Source organism: Ipomoea triloba, chromosome 5 (genome assembly GCF_003576645.1).
Source record: "Ipomoea triloba cultivar NCNSP0323 chromosome 5, ASM357664v1".
In the NCBI taxonomy this organism is placed as follows: domain Eukaryota; kingdom Viridiplantae; phylum Streptophyta; class Magnoliopsida; order Solanales; family Convolvulaceae; genus Ipomoea; species Ipomoea triloba.
Window position 1 is genome coordinate 27,500,779 of NC_044920.1, and position 19,997 is coordinate 27,520,775.

Consider the following 19,997-nt stretch of genomic DNA (forward strand, 5'->3'; position numbering starts at 1 on the left):
AGGAATTAATTTTTCCTAGGGAGTATTTTACAGGAAATTTGTTGTTTGAATACAAATTCCTACATCCCCTCCTATTATATTTTTTTTATTTAAATAAATAAACTTAATGTGTATAATTTTTTTGGATTAATAAAAAGGTATATTTACATATTATAACAGTCGTGATTATCTATAACATAATTAATAATTAATTTGTATTAATTTCTCAATTTCCAATTGTAAGTAGTACCCAATGTCACATGTGCTGCTGTTGTTCTTGTTATATACTTATATTCTCTTGTTTCCTTTAATTTCCCTTTTTCTTTAAGGATTGAATATTTCTTTGACTATTCCGAAACAAACCCTACCACACTTTGAAAGCTCAACATGTCCCTTCTTTCAAGACAAAGTTTACATTTCATTAATCTTTTGCTTTATTGTGTATATCTATCCGTTTGTATATTGTTTTTTTTTTTTTTTGGTCATATACTTATATATCAAGGAAAATGTCGAATACTTCTACAATTGTCACTCAACTTACGAATAGTCACTCACTCACTCTCTAATATAACAAAATATCGTATCACAAACATGCAACAACTATCCAGCTATTACATCAAATCGAAGTAGCAATTTGTGAGTAGTAAATGTAGGGTGTATCATGGCCCATATATCAAAATGAATGTGAATGTATAAAGATTTGAACCCGAGTTATTAATACACATTTTGCAATTATAGAACTACCTTATTATTATTATTATTATTATTATTATTATTAATGAAAATAACACTTCTCATTGAGTTGTGCTTTTAGTATAGACTTTAGCAGTTCCTTTATAATTTGAGGTGTAAATTTTGTCCCTCAATTTTCCAGAGGTGTTTTTAGTTCCTCACAAACGGATTAGTTAATCTTGAAAATTTTCAAACATTCTTATTATTTTCCTGATTAGAATAGACAAGTACACATGATTCTAGCTCTTTTTGATCCGTGATAACAACTGATTACTATCAGAATAAATATTGAAGTTAGTAGGAAACATAACAAGATACAAATCTGGTGATATTATGAGCAGGCAATGATGCCCCCAAAATCTAGCTATAGCCTATAAGCATAACCTTACAACCACAATATTCCAAACAGCTATCAACAACCTGCAGATGTTTGCATAGGTTAACAGGTTTTGAGCATTCCTTCGCCTCTCTGGCGCGCTGTACTTCAATGGCTCTTCGAAGCTTTGTCCAGAGCATCAAAGACGGTCTGTACATTTACTTCCTCCACAATCACAACCTTATCTCTAGACTTTGACCCCGAACCTATGGAAACTTGCCTTCGTTTTACACCAATAACCTGTCCAACTGTAAACTCGTGAGATTTTCACAAGGGATCCAAACCCCTTTACTAAACTAAGTCTTACACCCTTACTCCAGAACTACAAACAATGTAATGAGAAGAAGATGATCAGAAGACAATAAAGAAAAGTTACTTTATTACAAAAGAGCATAGTCTAAACTCTAATGGTAAATATTATTCACATAGCCAGTTTGCCTAGCCACTTCCTAATATGAATCTCATGCTACAGATTCTGTTTTACCAAATTCTGTACATATAATTACATATATAAATATAATGAACATCTCAAAGTATATCAAATAATTTGAAGCTTGTGATTGATATCAAATCCTTCCCAAGATATGACCAAACTTTGAAGTGTGTGTGTGTGTCTAAAGTGAACTACTGTAATAAACTATGACACTGATTCCAATTGTCTATGAGAAAGTTTAAGGTGACTTGATCAAAGAGTATTATGAGTTCTAATACACCTCATAAATGGCATAATTTAGTCACTCAAATTTCTCTCAAAAACACATGCTGATCTCATATCATGCAAATCCATATTCAATTGAGAGAAAGAAATTTCATGCTTAGTTGATTTTAACTAAACCAATTACAGCAATGAATTCCTGTTTTGTAAGTGATTCATCCTTGTAGTAAGTTTTTACTTCAGTTGGAACCTTTTCTTTCCAAGTCTTTTTGGAAATCAATTTTTGGGCAGTAAAGATACATTGTAGCTCGGGTGAAGGAATGAGAAGTGGACACCAACTTGGCCATTATGGTTCCCAACTTCCCAACTATGCCATGGTGATTTGATCTTAAAACTTTACCTCTGTTGTAAGGAAGTGCTCACCAAACTTGGCCAGCTCCTCTTGTCAAAAGGGAATATTTCTTTATACAAATAGTAGACAACTAGGTTGTACTCTTATTTTTGTAGCTAATAAGGTTTACACAGCTTATCCAACAGCAGTTTCTTGTAGGATGTAATTAAAGTTCTTAAAATGCAAGAAGCCAGAGAAAGGAGAGACTTGCGGAGATCAACAGGTCCAGAAAACAACGGAACACAACAAACATTTGGAAATGCAAGAAGCAAAAAGGAAAGATTGCGAAGATCAGACACCAAGGCATGAATTTGGTCTGTTAAGTAAGAAAGAAATGCAATACCTTCATTGATGCTTAGTATCACATCTAATATTGGAAAAATTAGTTTTTCAAACTTCTTTCTGGTAATGGAATTTTTTCAAAAGCGCATTTGTAGACCACTAACAGTCTTGAGAAACTTTGTTGATGCATGAACTTTGTCTATGAAGGCTGGGATGAAGGGAGGCTAAGTTCAGTGGCTAACTAATAACTATTGCTCGATTACCAGTAGGTGATAATCATCCATGGAAATAGTTTTTGCAGGAAATGGATCAGCAAATTGTTCCCTTAAAAATATGGATGATAACCTCAATAAAGCAGAAAATGAATCAATTTTAAAAAAAAATTTTTAAAAAATCTGTTTTCCTTAATCAAAGCATCTGCATCCAACATCCATACCTGAAGTGTTGAGCATATATAATATATAAACATAGTCCTCGTGCTGCTTGGAATAATCGGCACTATATAATATATAAACATAAATGTACAATCCAACTATTAAGGCTTTTAGTTGAGATGATGCACATGCTTCAATTGTGTAAACTAAAAACAGATGTAAACAAGGTAATAATTATCCTGGATTATCAACCCCGCCCCAAAACTAAGCTCAGATTCTCATATGCGCAAGCATGTATTCTTAAACCTTTGTATCTAGCTACACGGATATACGCATTCGCATATAAATTAGTGTGTGCACATAAATACATATTCCTATATTATTATGAATAAATTAGTACTCACGGAGCTAATGTAGTCGAGAAGAGCGGCATTCGCTTCGCCATCTTTTGCAGGCGCATCAATTTGGACTCCAACAGCTTCGTCGCTCAAATCTGCATACACACATGGAAAATTCACATGAAAATCCATTACTATTGCAAATAATTTATGATTAGGGAGCGAGAGCGAGAGCGAGTGTTGGGAAAAGGGACCAGTGATGGTGGCGAATTTGGAGCCGGGCTTGGCGTGGATGGTTATTGCGACGGAGGACGGAGCGACGACGCGGAGGCAAGCAGGGTACTTGGAGGTCGGAGATTGGGTAGACTGAGTTGACTCGGTGGCTGAGTTGCCTTTGTTTTTGCCTTTCTTCGATGGAGCCATCTTTCCGTTGATCTTAAGCTGGATTTGTATTTGTGAGTTTTCAGAGCCGAAACTACCGGCGTCGAGTTTCAGTCGCGGCTGTCGTTTTGCTGTTTAGTAGCCCAAACCTGATTCTTAGAATTTTACCAGAGTTAATACCTAATTTAATTCTAAATTATAATGATTTTTCTTTGATTTAATTCTAAATGACTTTTTGTACTTTAATTAAGTTCTCAATTTTAATAATTTTACCTAATTAAGTCATTGTTTATCAAAATTAATGACTAAATCAATAAAAATTATTATACTCAGAATTAAATTTGGTATTAACTCAATTTTATGGTGATTTATTCTACACTTTTAGAAATTCACTTCATTGTTTTTTGTGAACTTACTGATTTAGGTTGCATAAATTTTTTAGGTATATGTAAAGTATGGAAACTGCACCCTATTGTATATGTGGATAACTCTATTAGAGATAAGATTAGGTATCTCAAAGATATCATATCATTTTTATATGTCCCAACTAATAATAACTTGATACATCAATTCTTTTTTATGTACAATATCCATTAACCTTGTAAAATCAAAAGTTAAATTTTATATATTAAAATAAGTATCGATTACGGTTAGTATATAGGGGCATCCAGATTCAAACGACTTAATTTTCAATAGAAAATATTAAATTCAAGAATTATATATATAGGGGCAAAATCTTGTGTGACTATTGCTACTGTGTATGCACAAATGCACCACCATGTGTTCATAAATGAATCAGGATGTGATGCATTTACTCAGCACCACTCAGTTTGTAAAATGCAGCACACCTGGTGCATTTCTAAACACGTGGTATTACATCCGTACATACATAGTAGTGCAAAGCCACACAATTATAGGGAAGCAGTGTGTGTGTATATATATATATATATATATATATATATATATATATATATATATATATATATATATTCTTCCATAGTGACTCCCAAGTGCAACATATAACTGACTACTAACACTCCCCAACACCCCCAGTTCATTCCCTGACCACAGAACCGAAAGGAAGAACATCTTCATTTTTCCTTATACATATTTGACTATGGAACTACCTTTCGACCGTAGACCCCAGTATTTGTACTATCAGAGAATCAGAGATTGGATGTACCATCATTCAAACAGAGATAGGATTAAATATCATGTCATATGTTCCAACTAATTCTTTTTAGGTACTCCGTAAAATATACCATTAACATCCTAATTGATGAGTTTTTTTTTTTCCCAAGTTTCTACAGAGTATATGAAATGCTTTCTTACTTGATACTCCGCAGCATTTACTTCAGTTGTATATTGGTTAGATGCAATGACTGTGGATACATAACAATGCTATAAAATAGGCAAATACAGAGTAGAAAATTGGTCATTATCATTATGCATATTTGTTATCATGTCATCAAGTCATTGCTGTACAGCTAATAGGCAAATACAGAGTAGAAAATTGTTCATTATCATTATGCATATTTGTTATCATGTCATCAAGTCATTGCTGTACAGCTAATATACGCAAGAAAGGTTCAGTGTGCTATGTAAGTCAATAACGAAGTCGTCTATAATGTTGAAAGAATTAAAGTTGACGTTTCATTTTGTAGTAATGTCGTTTTCCTCATCACTTTCCTGGAGAGATGGCATGGGGGAATTGTTTCCACGCGTACACTTTTCTTCTACCAATTCCTGTGATATTACATGATTTCTCATCTCTTCTTGAGAAAAAAAAAGACTTGGAATAGTTCAACTGTTTAGTCAACTTGAATAACATGACCACCACTGGAAAACTGATATCCAATGGCCATATGCATCTTTATTTCATCAATTGTTATCAGCAATAATATATGTGTATTACTCATGCAAAACAGGCAAACAGCTGCAAATTACCTCTAATCTCCTTCCCAATTTCGTACTCCCTCACATCATGGCTAATTTACTTTTCAAGTTTCTGTTCATTCCAATTATATTTGCTGTAACTACCCGAGTTGCTGCTCAACTGCGGCCTGCCACCGATATAACCTCTGGTTCCAAGCTTTACCCTGGCCAGCCATGGCTGTCACCTTCAGGCCTATTTGCGTTTGGTTTCTACCCGCAAGGGGATGGTTTTCAAGTTGGGATATGGCTGCAAGGCACATCTCAAAGAACTGTTGTTTGGACTGCTGATAGGGATGCCCCTCCAGTCCAGTCAGACTCCTATCTGGAGTTCAAGACAGGCAGGCTAATTCTTTGGACCAAGAATGGCAGGAAATTGATTGTAGATTTCCCACTCTCAGAGTCTGAAACTTCAGCAGCCTCCATGCTTGATTCTGGTAACTTTGTCATCTACCACGGCACTCGTGTCATCTGGCAAAGTTTTGATCTACCCACAGACACCATATTAGTTGGTCAGCATCTGGTATTAGACAAGAGGCTGGTCTCTAGTGTTTCAACATCTGATACCTCAACTGGAAGGTTTTTTCTCAGTATTCAACATAATATAGACTGGGGCATTGGAGGTGTTGGAGTCGTTGCATATCCGCTCAATAGTCTAACCAAGCCTGAGGATTCTTACTGGGAAACTGGGGCATTTGACAAGGTAGATGGGCTATTTGTAAGTGTTGACCCAAGTGGCCAACTATTTATGAATGTTTCAAGAGGTAATAGATCTGAGGTAGAGAGTATAGCAAACAGCTCCAGTGATGACAAAAGCAACAGGACAGTAATTTACCGTGCTACTCTTGACCCTGATGGGATTCTGAGGCTGTATTCGCACAGATTTGGTGGGACTGATAATTCAACCACAATTGAGTGGTCTGCAATACAGAATCAATGCAAAGTCAAAGGCTTTTGTGGTGTTAATAGCTACTGCAGAGCAATCAGTGGTGGCAAAGGTGACTGTTCCTGCTTTCCAGGCTTTCAGTATTTCAATCCAAAAATGAAATACCAGGGGTGTTACAGAGGATTCGTTTATGAAGAGCTCTGTAGGAAAGAAGACCTTAACCTGTTCTACAATGTTACTCGGATCGAGAACTTGACACTAGGAGGTTATCCATTCTCATCCCTATTAATGCTTGGGGCAGAGTGTCAGAAGTCTTGCCAGGAAGATTGTACATGTTGGGCCGCACAGTATGTACATGGTACCTGCAACAAATTTAAGCTTCCATTCATTTTTTCAACATTAAATGAGAATGATAGTCCTGTCACGGCCATAATCAAGCAACTCTACAATGTTTCCCAATTGCCAGGCCAAGGTGTTACCATTTCAGGGGAAACTGGGGACAAGGATAGAACACAAAAAAGAATAATCTTGATTCTATCAGTGGTTCTTGGTTTCCTAGCATTCCTGTTTTCACTCATTGCAATCTTCAGTTTCGTTTTCTAAAGAAATAGAGCCATTCAGTATCAAAAGCTGTCAGAAAAGGCAAATTTAGGCCTCAATGAAGAGTTCACTCTCCGATCATTTTCTTATAGTGAGCTTGATAGAGCCACTGATGGTTTCAAGGAAGAACTTAGACATAGTGATTTTGGGAAGGTGTACAAAGGAACAATATCTGATGGGGATAAAACAGTGGCTGTGAAAAGACTAGAAAAAAGTGGAGATGAAGGAGAAAATGAATTCAGAGCAGAAATAACAGCAATTGGGCAAACTTACCACCGGAATTTAGTTCAGTTGCTGGGGTTTTGCTTAGAGGGAAGCAGAAAGCTTCTGGTATATGAATTCATGAGCAATGGAACACTAGCAGATGTCATCTTCAACACTACAATGAGGCCTTTCTGGAAGCAAAGAGTGAAACTTGCACAGGACATAGCTCGAGGAATTCTTTACCTGCATGAAGAATGTGAGACTTGCATAATTCACTGCAATATACGGCCCCAAAATATTCTAGTGGATGATTCTTGGACAGCAAAAATCTCTGAATTTGGCTTAGCAAGGCTTATAACACAATCTCAAAATGGAAACCCAACTGTGGTTAGTTGGACAAACGGGTATTTGGCACCAGAGTTACAGAGCAATGCTTTGATTTCAGAAAAGGTAGATATTTACAGCTATGGTGTTGTGCTTTTGGAGACTATATGCTGCAGAAGTTACCTTGAGGTCAATGTCACAACTGCAGATGAAATCTTGCTTTCTACTTGGGTTTCCAAATGCTTCATGGAGAACAATCTGCAAAAGCTGGTTGGGGAGGAAGAAATAGATATGAAGTCCTTGGAAAGAATGGTGAAAGTTGGACTCCTATGCATTCAAGATAATCCCGACCTGCGCCCTTCAATGAAGGGCATTGTTTTGATGTTAGAAGGGACAATGGACATCCCACTTTGTCTTCCTGCAATTACTCCTTAGTTTCCAGGTTTGAGGATATCTATGTTGCAGCAAATTTATCATAGTCGACTGTTGTACTGAAATTTTATCCTGTAATGTAATAAACAAGGCATATTTCTGTTTTCTGTGTAAAAACATACATTTTGTCATATAATACAATGTAGTATTAGGTGTTCCAATATTCATTGGTTCCCATAGTTGTCATTTGGGCAGCTTGGTTCAACTAGAGATGAGACGAGAATCTAAATAAAATCTTAATTCAATGTCATACATTCATACTCAACTCCCCAAAGCTAGTCCTGTGAGCATCTCTACTCATGGAGATCCTTCTGCAGTTCTGCATGAGTTGACTGTATATTTTAGTGTGGGTTGGGTGAACTTGTCCCCTCTATGCCTATGTGGGGTGGACATGTCCCTTCTGAGTTTGAGTGGAATGTACTTATTCATATTTTTATTGGATTAGTAGCTTTTAAGTAAATTTTTCTGATAACTAAAACATACCGTTAACATCCTACTCAGTGAATATTTTATGTGTGTGTGTATGAAATGCTTTCCTGCTTACACTCCGTAGCATTTATGTCAGTTATATATTGGTTAGGTGCAATGACTATGGAGCATAACAATGCTACAAAATAAGCAAATCAGAAAACAATTCATTACCATTATGCATGTGTTGTCATGTCATCAAAGTCACTTTTGTTTAGCTAATATAAGCCAGAAAATTCCAGTGTGCAGAGTAAGCCAATAATGATGTCCTGCGTATCATTTTCATTCTGTATTAATGTCATTTTCTCCCTCACCTTCATGGAAGCCTCGTAGGGATGACTTGGGAGAATTGTTTCCACACGTACACTTAATTTTCTTCAGTTGCAGTCTTCCAATTCCTGTGATATTAATAACATTGACTTGAATTCTCACCTCACATTTCTTGATAGATTTTTCTTGACAAAAAGGCTAGGAAAAGTTCAACTGTTTAATCCTGATCTCCCTCTAAGTTCCACAGAACCATCCTCTCTCTTGATATCATGGCCACTCTAGCAGCATTTCTCATGCTTATATTTCTATTTCCTGAAGCTGCTACAGCTCAGCCAGAAGATAATTCAATAAATTTAGGTGATTCCCTTAATCCCACTTCTAAACCTGCATGGTACTCTCCTTCTCGTAGATTTGCATTCGGATTTTTCCCAGAGGGAATGGGTTTCAAGGTAGGAATTTGGCTGGTGAACAGTCCCAACAACACTGTTGTGTGGTGTGCCAATCGAGACGATCCAGGAGTATCTTCTGATGCCACTCTGGAATTTGTTGGTGGCAAAGTTCTGTTAAAAACAGGACAATCACAGGAGAAAATCATTGATCAAGAGTCTGCTTATTCTGCCTCCATGCTTGACTCTGGAAACTTTGTGCTTTACAATGAATATTCTTACAGAATCTGGGAGAGTTTCAGTGCACCAACTGATACAATATTAGGTGGGCAGAATCTCTCTGCAGGGGGGAAACTGATTCCTGGTATCTCTTCCACCAATCACTCTTCTGGACGTTTTCACCTTGACATGCAGAATGATGGGAATCTTGTGGCATATCCTAAGAACCTAGGCTATGCAGTAGATGCATACTGGGCTTCTCATACTTGCTGCAATGGTAAGAATAATGGTATGAATGATCTCGTTCTTGAAACCAATGGCAGCATGCTACTCGTTGATTATTCCTTTGGTTCTTTAACTAGAGAATTATGCATTCCCTCTGTGCCAAACAATGATACTATATACCGAGCAACATTTGATTATGATGGGAACTTTCGACTATATTCTCACAGCTTTAATTCTGATGGGAATTCAAACATGAAAATAGAGTGGCAAGCAATGGATAATATGTGTGATGTAAAGGGGTTTTGTGGCCTTAATAGCTACTGTGGTATGAGGGATAATGCATCCTATTGCATTTGTCTACCCGGAGCAACTATCAGAGATAAAGACCAACCCTTTGGTGATTGTGAAAGGGATTTCACACGCGGGAACTGTATAGGAGGGAAAGAAGATGCCAGTGTTTTCAAATTAACTGCTGCTACAAATTTGACTTGGGATGATCCTCCCTACTTTGTGTCATCATATCTTGGAAAAGAAGATTGTAGCAAATCTTGCTCAGAAGACTGTGATTGTGATGCAGCTCTGTATGAGGGATCCGGCCGTTGTACAAAGCATAAGCTGCCACTGAGGTATGTCAAAAGTGACACAGAAGGTTCAAAAACTGCTTTCTTCAAAGTGAGCAATGCAATAACAAGAAGAAGCATTGAGAAGGATCATGTGAAACTGCCTTGGTTGCTAATCCTGCTTACAAGTCTGGGTTCTGTTGCATATTATGGTGTTGCTATTGCATTTTCAACCTTTTTCATCTTCAAGTTTCGCATTTTGCAGTACAGAAAGCTATTGCAGACAGGAAATAAAGGTTTAACCAGAGAATTCATCCTTCGAACATGTACTTACAGAGAGCTAAAAAGGGCAACAAATGGCTTCAAGGAGGAGTTGGGAAAGGGCTCTTTTGGAGCAGTGTACAAAGGAAGCTTTGATAAAGGTAAAACACTTGTGGCAGTGAAGAGACTGGAAAAGGTGGTAGAGGAAGGAGAAAGGGAATTCCGTGCTGAAATGAGGGCTATTGGCAGAACTCGTCACAAGAATCTCGTGCGTCTGCTTGGATACTGTGCTGAGGGATCTAAAAGGCTTCTGGTATATGAATACATGAGCAATGGTTGCCTGGCAAATCTTCTTTTCAAAGCAAAACAACGCCTTGATTGGACTGAAAGATTGAGAATTGCACTGAATGTGGCCAAAGGGATTCACTATCTACACGAAGAATGTGAAGCTCCCATTATTCACTGTGATATAAAGCCACAGAACATCTTGCTAGACAATTCCTGGACAGCCAAGATCTCTGATTTTGGGCTGGCAAAACTTCTGATGCCAGACCAAACAAGAACCTTCACTGGTGTGAGAGGGACTAGAGGATATTTAGCTCCAGAATGGCAAACGAATGCCCCCATTTCTGTGAAAGTTGACATCTACAGCTATGGGATTGTCCTGCTAGAAATCATATGCTGCAGAAGAAACATAGAAGTTGATGTATCAGAACTAGAAGAGATTCAGCTGTGTGTATGGGCTTACAAATGCCTCGTCAAAATGGAGTTGGATAAACTTGTTAAGGGTGAAGAAGTAGACAAGAATGCCTTGCAAAGAATGGTTGCAGTAGCCATCTGGTGCATCCAAGATGAGCCTGCTCTTCGCCCTTCCATGAAGCGGGTCTTACAGATGTTGGAGGGGCTGAAAGAAGTCCCAATTCCTCCATGTCCATCAGCTTGCAACTCCTAAATACAAAGTATTGTTTCCATTTGTCCTTTTTGTCAAGAATTTTCCTTGTAGCACTATGTTGTATGTGAGGTTTAAGGACATTACTTTTTAATGCCAATAAGATATGGAGTCTGTCTGTCTGTCTGTGTGCGAGATTAATGTACACGTTTTAACTATCTATTTTTAACTATTTCGTATTAAATGTTTGAGCAGTTAGGTATATTAGCAAATAGCAATTATAACAGTGGCTAATTAACTCAAGTTTGAAGCAATTGGTAACCGTAAGATCGGATACTTAATGGCAACCACCGCTAACAACCGTAATAAAATAAAAGCCGCCACGGCGCCACCGCACCGGCGTACCACCAATTGAGAGAGGAGGATATAGATTTTCAACATTGAAAGGAAATAGAAAATAAATAAAGCAGCAGATAGAAATGAATCGATTAGAAACATAACAAAGCTATTACGTTACCTTTACTCTCTTACGCCAATGTACGTGCTCTGCTCTCTCTCTCCCGTCGCTTCTGAATCGATCAGCGGATGCACTTTTGTTCTTTGATTCAGATCATCAACTCCAGTAGCAGCAGAGCTTCTGTTTCTTCGATCGCTGCCTTTTCTCTCTGCAATTCCATCTGACTCGCAACCACAGTAAAGGGACGAACGGAGGCAATTTGGGGCAAGCTCTTGGATACCATCTTCTTCTGCAACAGCGAGATGAGGGCATACATAAACACTCATAAGCTCCTCTTCTTCTTTTCGTCTGTAATTTCATCAGCTCCCGTTTAATCCCATCTCGAACAGATATAGATGCTCCACTTTTTCTTTTCTTTCTTTTTTTTTTTTTTTTTGAAAACATAGATGCTCAACTTTTGAGAACAAAATAGATGCTCAACTTTTAGTTTATGAAATTTGAGTTCCTATTTTAAGTTCTAAAATTTTATCTTTTTTTTTTTTTTTTTTTTTGAAAACATAGATGCTCAACTTTTAGTTTAGGAAATTTGAGTTCCTATTTTAAGTTCTAAAATTTTATCTTTTTTTTTTTTTTTGAAAACATAGATGCTCAACTTTTAGTTTAGGAAATTTGAGTTCCTATTTTAAGTTCTAAAATTTTATCTTTTTTTTTTTTTTTTTTTTTAAGTTTTTTAATTAAACTTTTAAATATAATACTCCGTAGATTTTGAGTTTGTGTTAAGGTGTGTTTGGTTAGCACAAGAGAATCATAATCAAAATGAGAATAAAATATTTGGTAATAGTAATGAATTTTTGTAAAAGTATTTTGCATGTTTAGTAGTATGATGAAATTAAAATGATTACTAATGTTAATATTTAGTTATGTATGAATATGATAAGCTCCAAATACTACAACCTTTGCTTTAGTGTTATTTCGTCTGTTCGTAGCAACAGTTCGCGAAATCCATATCCTCTCTACAATTCGTGGACGAAATTCATTGTAGCAGTTCGAGGAAGCCGCTAGCGGTTCGCCAACAAAGTCGACCGTCGCCGTCCGAATCGTTCTTGCCGCTTTGAACCTATCTTTCGTACAAAATTAATAAAAAGGAAAGGGAACATTATTAGAGCATCCTCAATTGTTAAGGTTTTTTGTTGGTTTTTAGGAAGCCAAGTAGGGGAAAGAAAACTAGAAGATAAAAGGAAAAGGAAAAAAAAAAATTATGACAATAAAAAAAAAAGGGGGGGGGGGGGGGGGGGGAAGCAATAGTCAAAATTTCAGAGTGATCACTAGCTGGCGACCACTTTGAAACGCCCTAGTGAGCGCGTGAGAAACACATCCTAGCAACTAAGGTCTTTGCAGGGGAAGCCAAAAGACTCTCTCTCTCTCATATCCCTCTCTTCTCCATATAAGTTTTACTTCCTTAAACCAGACCAAAAATCATTATTGCAGTTACCCTTAAAGTTGTTTATTGGGTCTTGGGCTGCATAACATTGAAATATTGGTGACCCAAATTAAACAAACTAAAAGAAAAAAAAAAAAAAGTTTGCTTCAATTCCACCTTCAAATAAGTCCAAAATAGTCATTAAGCCCAATCATTCATATAATTATTATATTAATGCAAAACATAAAATAAAATTTAAAATAAATATAATGTTAAATAAATGAAATTAATTTCTTATAGCATTAATTTAAATTAAATATAAAAACATTACTTATCAATTATGGATGGGCTAACTATAAATATTGAAGTTTTGGATTTAAGTCCTTGTTTGCATTTATTTCCTATGGGGACATGTAATCCGAATTGAAATGGAATTCTACATGTTTCTACAACACATTGGGGGTTTAGATTTGAATTGGGACATTTATCTTCTCATGCGCTTGGGGATGGGGATATGCAATGACTCTTGGTGCATAACAATACTATAAAATAGGCAAATAAGATGGGGACATGCAATTGTGCATAACAATACTATAAAATAGGCAAATAAGAAAATAGTTCCATTGCCATTATGCATATGTTGTCATGTGATCAAGTCATTGTTGTTTACCTAATACACACACAGTCAGTAAATAACCTATGTTGTCCGTAGTCTATTCTTCACTGTTCTCATTTGATCCATGTATCATTTTCACTCTGAATTAATACCCTTTTTCAGATCAAACATGACACCTGTAATATTTTCATTTGTATTAATGTCGTTTCCACACATTAAATTAATTTTCTTCTGCTGATGTCCTCCAGTTCCTGTGATAGTAATAATAGCAATTGATTTATTTTTTTTTTATCACTTTCCCATATTGCATTTACTATTTAGCAAAGACAAGATTTTGACATTTTGTGTACCTCCTATTGGACCTGAGTTGCGTAACATGGCCAGCACTGGAAAACTCGAATCCTCAAGGGCCATCTGCATCTTCATGCCATCAATAATTATCATCAATAATATATATGGCTGCCAAGCACCTTGTGTTCAGATGGCATTTAGTGATTCTACAATGTAATAGGGTCAGTTGTATTCAAAAAATATATATATGGCTTAGTCATGCAAAATAAACTGCAAATTACTTCCCCTTCCCAACTGCATACTCCCTCAGATCATGGCTAACTTACTTTTCAAGTTTCTGTTAATTCCAGTTATATTCGGTGTAACTACTGGAGTTGCAGCTCAAATGCAGCCTGCCACCAATATAGCCTCTGGTTCCATGCTTTACCCTGACCGGCATCCCACTTCATGGTCATCGCCTTCAGGCCTATTTGCGTTTGGTTTCTACCAGCAAGGGGATGGTTTTCGAGTTGGGATATGGCTGCAAGGCGCGATGCCTCAAAGAACTGTGGTTTGGGCTGCTGATAGGGATGCCCCTCCGGTCCCTTCAGACTCCTATCTGGAGTTTGCAACAGGCAAGCTAATTCTTTGGACCAAGGGGGGCAGGAAAGAGATTGTGGATCCCCCAGAGACTGCAGCAACTCCAACAGCCTCCATGCTTGATTCTGGTAACTTTGTCATCTATGACAAAACTGGTGTTGTCTGGCAAAGTTTTGATTTCCCCACAGACACCATATTAGTTGGTCAGCATCTGGTGTTAAACAATAGACTGGTCTCTAGTGTTTCGACATCTGATACCTCGAGTGGAAGGTTTTATCTCGGTATGCAAGGCGATGGAAACCTCGTTGCATATCCGCTCAATAGCCTATCCAGGCCTGAGGATTCTTACTGGGCAAATCCCATACAAACCAGGGGTGAGTTTGGTAAGGTAAATGAGGCATTTGTAAGCATTGATCCGAGTGGCCAACTGTTTATGAATGTTTCAAATGATATTCATTTTGAGGTAAAGAGTATAGCAAACAGTTCCAATGAAGACACAAGCAACCGGACAGTAATTTACCGGGCTAGTCTTGACCCTGATGGGATTCTCAGGCTGTATTCGCACAGATTTGGTGGGACTGATAATTCAACCGTGATTGAGTGGCCTGCAAGACAAAATCAATGCCAAGTCAAAGGCTTTTGTGGTGTTAATAGCTACTGCACAGCAATCAAAGGTGGTGAAGGTGACTGTTCCTGCTTTCCAGGCTTTCAGTATTTCAATCCAAAAGTGAAATACCAGGGGTGTTACAGAGGATTCATCTATGAAGAACTCTGTAGGAAAGAAGACCCTAATCTGTCCTACAATATTACTCTGATCAAGAACTTGACACTTGGGGGATATCCATTCTCTTACCTTTCAATGGTTGAAGGAGATTGTCAGAAATCTTGCCAGGAAGATTGTACATGTTGGGCAGCACAGTATGTAGATGGCACCTGCAGCAAATTTAAGCTTCCACTCATTTATTCAACACTAGATCAGAACAATAAGCCTGTCATGGCCATAATCAAGCAGCTCCACAATGATTCCCAGTTGGTTACCATTTCAGGGGAAACTGGGGACAAGGATGGAACCCGAAAAAGAATAATCTTGATTCTATCAGTGGTTCTTGGTTTCCTAGCATTCCTGTTTTCACTCATTGCAATCTTCAGTTTCGTTTTCTACAGAAATAGAGCCATTCAGTATCAAAAGCTGTCAGAAAAGGCAAATTTAGGCCTCAATGAAGAGTTCACTCTCCGATCATTTTCTTATAGTGAGCTTGATAGAGCCACTGATGGTTTCAAGGAAGAACTTAGACATAGTGATTTTGGGAAGGTGTACAAAGGAACAATATCTGATGGGGATAAAACAGTGGCTGTGAAAAGACTAGAAAAAAGTGGAGATGAAGGAGAAAATGAATTCAGAGCAGAAATAACAGCAATTGGGCAAACTTACCACCGGAATTTAGTTCAGTTGCTGGGGTTTTGCTTAGAGGGAAGCAGAAAGCTTCTGGTATATGAATTCATGAGCAATGGAACACTAGCAGATATCATCTTCAACACTACAATGAGGCCTTTCTGGAAGCAAAGAGTGAAACTTGCACGGGATATAGCTCGAGGAATTTGTTATCTGCATGAAGAATGTGAGACTTGCATAATTCACTGCAACATAAGGCCCCAAAATATTCTAGTGGATGATTCTTGGACAGCAAAGATCTCCGAATTTGGTTTAGCAAAGCTTTTAACACAACCTGAAACTGGAAACCCAACTGTGGTTAATTGGACAAACGGTTATTTGGCACCAGAATTACAGACCAATGCTTTGATTACAGAAAAGGTAGATGTTTACAGCTACGGCATTATGCTTTTGGAGATTATATGCTGCAGAAGTTACCTTGAGGTCAACGTCACAACTGCAGATGAAATGTTGCTTTCTACTTGGGTTTCCAAATGCTTTGTGGAGGACAATCTGCAACAGCTGGTTGGGGAGGAAGAAATAGATATGAAGTCCTTGGAAAGAATGGTGAAAGTTGGACTGTTATGCATTCAAGATAACCCCGCCCTACGCCATTCAATGAAGGGCGTTGTTTTGATGTTAGATGGGACAATGGACATCCCACTTTGTCTTCCTGCAAGTACTCCTTAGTTCCCATGGTTTGAGGATTTCTACATTGCAGCAAATGTATCAATGGTATCATAGTTGAATGTTGTACTGAAATATATCCTGTATCACTGTATGTAATAAACAATGCATATTTCTGTTATCAGTGTATAAAATCTAAACCACATACATTTTTCATATAATGCAATATTAGGTGTTCCAATATTTCTTGGTTTCCATAGCTCTCATCAAGGCAAGATTGGCTCAACCATAGACAAGAATCTAAATAAAATCTTACGCCTTCAATGTCATAACTTCAAACTCATCTCCTCAAAAGCTAGTCTTTTGAGCATTTCTACTCAAACTCAAGGAGATACCATTAATGTCCTACTCAGTGACTTAAACAAAGATGTGTATGCATGATTGCTTTCCTATTTAATATTCCGTAGCATTTACGCCAGTTATATACCGGTTAGATGCAATGACTCTGGAGAATTAATCATAATAATGCTATAAAATAGGCAAATCAGAAAACAGATTGATTATCATTATGCATATGTTGTCATGTCATTAAAGTCATTGTTGTATAGCTAATATAAGCAAGAAAATTCCAGCCTGCAGAGTAAGTCAATAATTATGTCGTGTGTAGCATTTTCATTTTGTATTAATGTCATTTTCTCCCTCACCTTCATTTTGTATTACTGTCATTTTCTGTTAGGGTCTTCCGATTCCTGATATAATAATAATAATTGACTTGATTTCTCATCTCACCTTTCTTGATAGATTTTTCTTGACAAAAAGACTAAGAACAGTTCATGTTTCAGCTTATAGTTGAGACTTTCAGCTTCTATCATGTTTCACAGAATCATCCCATCTCTTGATATCATGGCCGTTCTAGCAGCAATTCTTGTGCTTATATTTCTACTTCCTGAAACTGCCATAGCTCAGCCAAAACAACCTATTTCAATACCATTAGGCTCTTATCTTCATCCCACTTCTGAACCCACTGCATGGTACTCTCCTTCTCGTAGATTTGCATTCGGATTTTTCCCAGAGGGAATGGGTTTCAAGGTAGGAATTTGGCTGGTGAACGGTCCCAACAACACTGTTGTGTGGTGTGCCCATAGAGACGATCCAGGAATATCTTCTGATGCCACTCTGGAATTTGTTGATGGTAAAATTCTGTTAAGGACAGGGCAATCAAAGGAGAAAATCATTGATCCAGAATCTGCTTATTCTGCCTCCATGCTTGACTCTGGGAACTTTGTGGTTTACAATCAAGATTCGGACATCATCTGGGAGAGTTTTAGAGTACCAACTGATACAATTTTAGGTGGGCAGAATCTCTCTATTGGGGGGGAACTGATTCCTGGTATCTCTACCACTAATCACTCTTCTGGCCGTTTTCGCCTTTTGATGCAGATTGATGGGAATCTTGTGGCATATCCTATGAACCTAGGCCAAGCAGTAGACGCATACTGGGCTTCTCAAACTTGCTGCAACGGTAAAATGCATCTCGTTCTTAATTCTAATGGCAGCATGCTCGTGGTTCATGACTCTGGTGCTTCACTAACTAGAGAATTACACAGTTCCTCTGTGCCAAACAATGATACTATATACCGAGCAACATTTGATTATGATGGGAACTTTCGACTATATTCTCACAGCTTTAGTTCTGATGGGAATTTCAACATGAAAATAGAGTGGCAAGCAATAGACAATGTGTGTGATATAAAGGGGTTTTGTGGCCTGAATAGCTACTGCGGTATGAAGGATAATGCACCCTATTGCATTTGTCTACCTGGAACAACTTACATCGATAAAGACCAAAACTTTGGTGGTTGTGAAAGGGATTTTACCCGAGGGAAGTGCATTGCTGGGAAAGAAGATGCCAGTGTTTTCAGAATAACCGCTGCTACGAATTTGACTTGGCAGGATCCTCCCTACTTTGTGACATCAATTCTTGGAAAAGAAGATTGCAGCAAGTCTTGTTCAGAAGACTGTGATTGTGATGCAGCTCTCTACGATGGATCCAGCCGTTGCACAAAGCATAAGCTGCCACTAAGGTATGTCAAAAGTGATGCAGAAGGTTCAGACACTGCTTTCTTCAAAGTGAGTAATGCAATAACAAGAAGCATTGAGAAGGATCATGTGAAACTACCTTGGTTGCTAATCCTGGTTATTAGTCTGGGTTCTGTTGCATATTATGGTGCTGCTGTTGCATTTGCGAGCTATTTCATCTTTAAGTTTTGCATTTTGCAGTATAGAAAGCAATTGCAGACAGGAAATAAAGGCTTAACCAAAGAATTCATCCTTCGAACATGTACTTACAGAGAGCTAAAGAGGGCAACAAATGGCTTCAAGGAGGAGTTGGGAAAGGGTTCTTTTGGAGCAGTGTACAGAGGAAGCTTTGATAAGGGTAAAACACTTGTGGCAGTGAAGAGACTGGAAAAGGTGGTAGAAGAAGGAGAGAGGGAATTCCGGGCTGAAATGAGGGCCATTGGCAGAACTCGTCACAAGAATCTGGTGCGTCTGATTGGATACTGTGCTGAAGGATCTAAAAGGCTTCTGGTATATGAATACATGAGCAATGGTTGCCTGGCAAATCTTCTTTTCAAAGCAAAACAACGCCCTGATTGGACTGAAAGATTGAGAATTGCACTGAATGTGGCCAGAGGGGTTCACTATCTCCACGAAGAATGTGAAGCTCCCATTATTCACTGTGATATAAAGCCACAGAACATATTGCTAGACGATTCCGGGACAGCTAAGATCTCTGATTTTGGGCTGGCAAAACTTCTGATGCCAGACCAAACAAGAACCTTCACCGGTGTGAGAGGGACTAGAGGATATTTAGCTCCAGAATGGCAAACGAATGCCCCCATTTCTGTAAAAGTTGATGTCTACAGCTATGGGATTGTCCTGCTAGAAATCATATGCTGTAGAAGAAACATAGAAGTTTTTAATGTATCAAAAATAGAAGAGATTCAGCTGTGTGTATGGGCTTACCAATGCCTCGTCACAATGGAGTTGGACACACTCGTTAAGGGTGAAGAAGTAGACAGGAATGCCTTGCAAAGAATGGTTGCAGTAGCCATCTGGTGCATCCAAGATGAGCCCGCTCTTCGCCCTTCCATGAAGCGGGTCTTACAGATGTTGGAGGAGCTGAAAGAAGTCCCAATCCCTCCATGCCCCTCAGCTTGCAACTCCTAAATACAAAGAATTGTTGCCATCTTGTCCTTTTGTCAAGAACTTTCCTTGTAGCATCAAGCTGTATGTTAGGTTTAAGGACATTACTTTGTATTTTGTAATGCCAATAAGATATGGAGCCTATGTGTGTGAGATTAATGTACATTGTAACTATCTATTTTTAACTATTTCATATTACATGTT

At 37.9% G+C, this 19,997-nt stretch overlaps 4 protein-coding genes and 1 pseudogene across 4 annotated transcripts; 4 read left to right on the top strand and 1 right to left on the bottom strand.

Moving 5' to 3' along the window:
• Nucleotides 1-897: 897 nt before the first annotated feature.
• Nucleotides 898-12,007, bottom strand: LOC116019213 (UPF0235 protein C15orf40 homolog). Its single transcript, XM_031259362.1, has 4 exons — nt 11,682-12,007; nt 3,382-3,657; nt 3,194-3,282; nt 898-1,327 (listed from the first exon to the last, which is right to left on the bottom strand). Exons 2-4 carry the CDS (start codon nt 3,548-3,550, stop codon nt 1,196-1,198), a joined length of 390 nt encoding a protein of 129 aa, XP_031115222.1. The 5' UTR covers nt 3,551-3,657; nt 11,682-12,007; the 3' UTR covers nt 898-1,195.
• LOC116019214 lies at nt 5,331-8,049 on the top strand (annotated as a pseudogene).
• Nucleotides 8,878-11,426, top strand: LOC116019212 (G-type lectin S-receptor-like serine/threonine-protein kinase LECRK3). Its single transcript, XM_031259361.1, has one exon. The coding sequence runs from the start codon at nt 8,894-8,896 to the stop codon at nt 11,225-11,227; it is 2,334 nt and encodes a 777-aa protein (XP_031115221.1). The 5' UTR covers nt 8,878-8,893; the 3' UTR covers nt 11,228-11,426.
• Nucleotides 12,008-14,261: 2,254 nt separating the features above from the next.
• On the top strand, nt 14,262-16,724 carry LOC116020501 (G-type lectin S-receptor-like serine/threonine-protein kinase LECRK1). Its single transcript, XM_031260971.1, has one exon. It carries the CDS (start codon nt 14,262-14,264, stop codon nt 16,647-16,649), a length of 2,388 nt encoding a protein of 795 aa, XP_031116831.1. The 3' UTR covers nt 16,650-16,724.
• Nucleotides 16,725-17,489: 765 nt separating this feature from the next.
• LOC116020502 (G-type lectin S-receptor-like serine/threonine-protein kinase LECRK2) lies at nt 17,490-19,841 on the top strand. Its single transcript, XM_031260972.1, has one exon. The coding sequence runs from the start codon at nt 17,490-17,492 to the stop codon at nt 19,815-19,817; it is 2,328 nt and encodes a 775-aa protein (XP_031116832.1). The 3' UTR covers nt 19,818-19,841.
• The last annotated feature ends 156 nt before the right edge of the window (nt 19,842-19,997 follow it).

Excerpts from the sequence above, each read along its gene's own strand:
- LOC116019212 (XM_031259361.1), top strand. The coding sequence starts at position 8,894 with ATGGCCACTCTAGCAGCATTTCTCATGCTTATATTTCTATTTCCTGAA.
- LOC116019213 (XM_031259362.1), bottom strand. The coding sequence starts at position 3,550 with ATGGCTCCATCGAAGAAAGGCAAAAACAAAGGCAACTCAGCCACCGAG. Across the intron at positions 3,283-3,381 it reads CAAATTCGCCACCATCACTG|ATTTGAGCGACGAAGCTGTT; the intron begins GTCCCTTTTCCC and ends GTGTGTATGCAG. Across the intron at positions 1,328-3,193 it reads TTCTCGACTACATTAGCTCC|GTTATTGGTGTAAAACGAAG; the intron begins GTGAGTACTAAT and ends ACAGTTGGACAG.
- LOC116020502 (XM_031260972.1), top strand. The coding sequence starts at position 17,490 with ATGGCCGTTCTAGCAGCAATTCTTGTGCTTATATTTCTACTTCCTGAA.
- LOC116020501 (XM_031260971.1), top strand. The coding sequence starts at position 14,262 with ATGGCTAACTTACTTTTCAAGTTTCTGTTAATTCCAGTTATATTCGGT.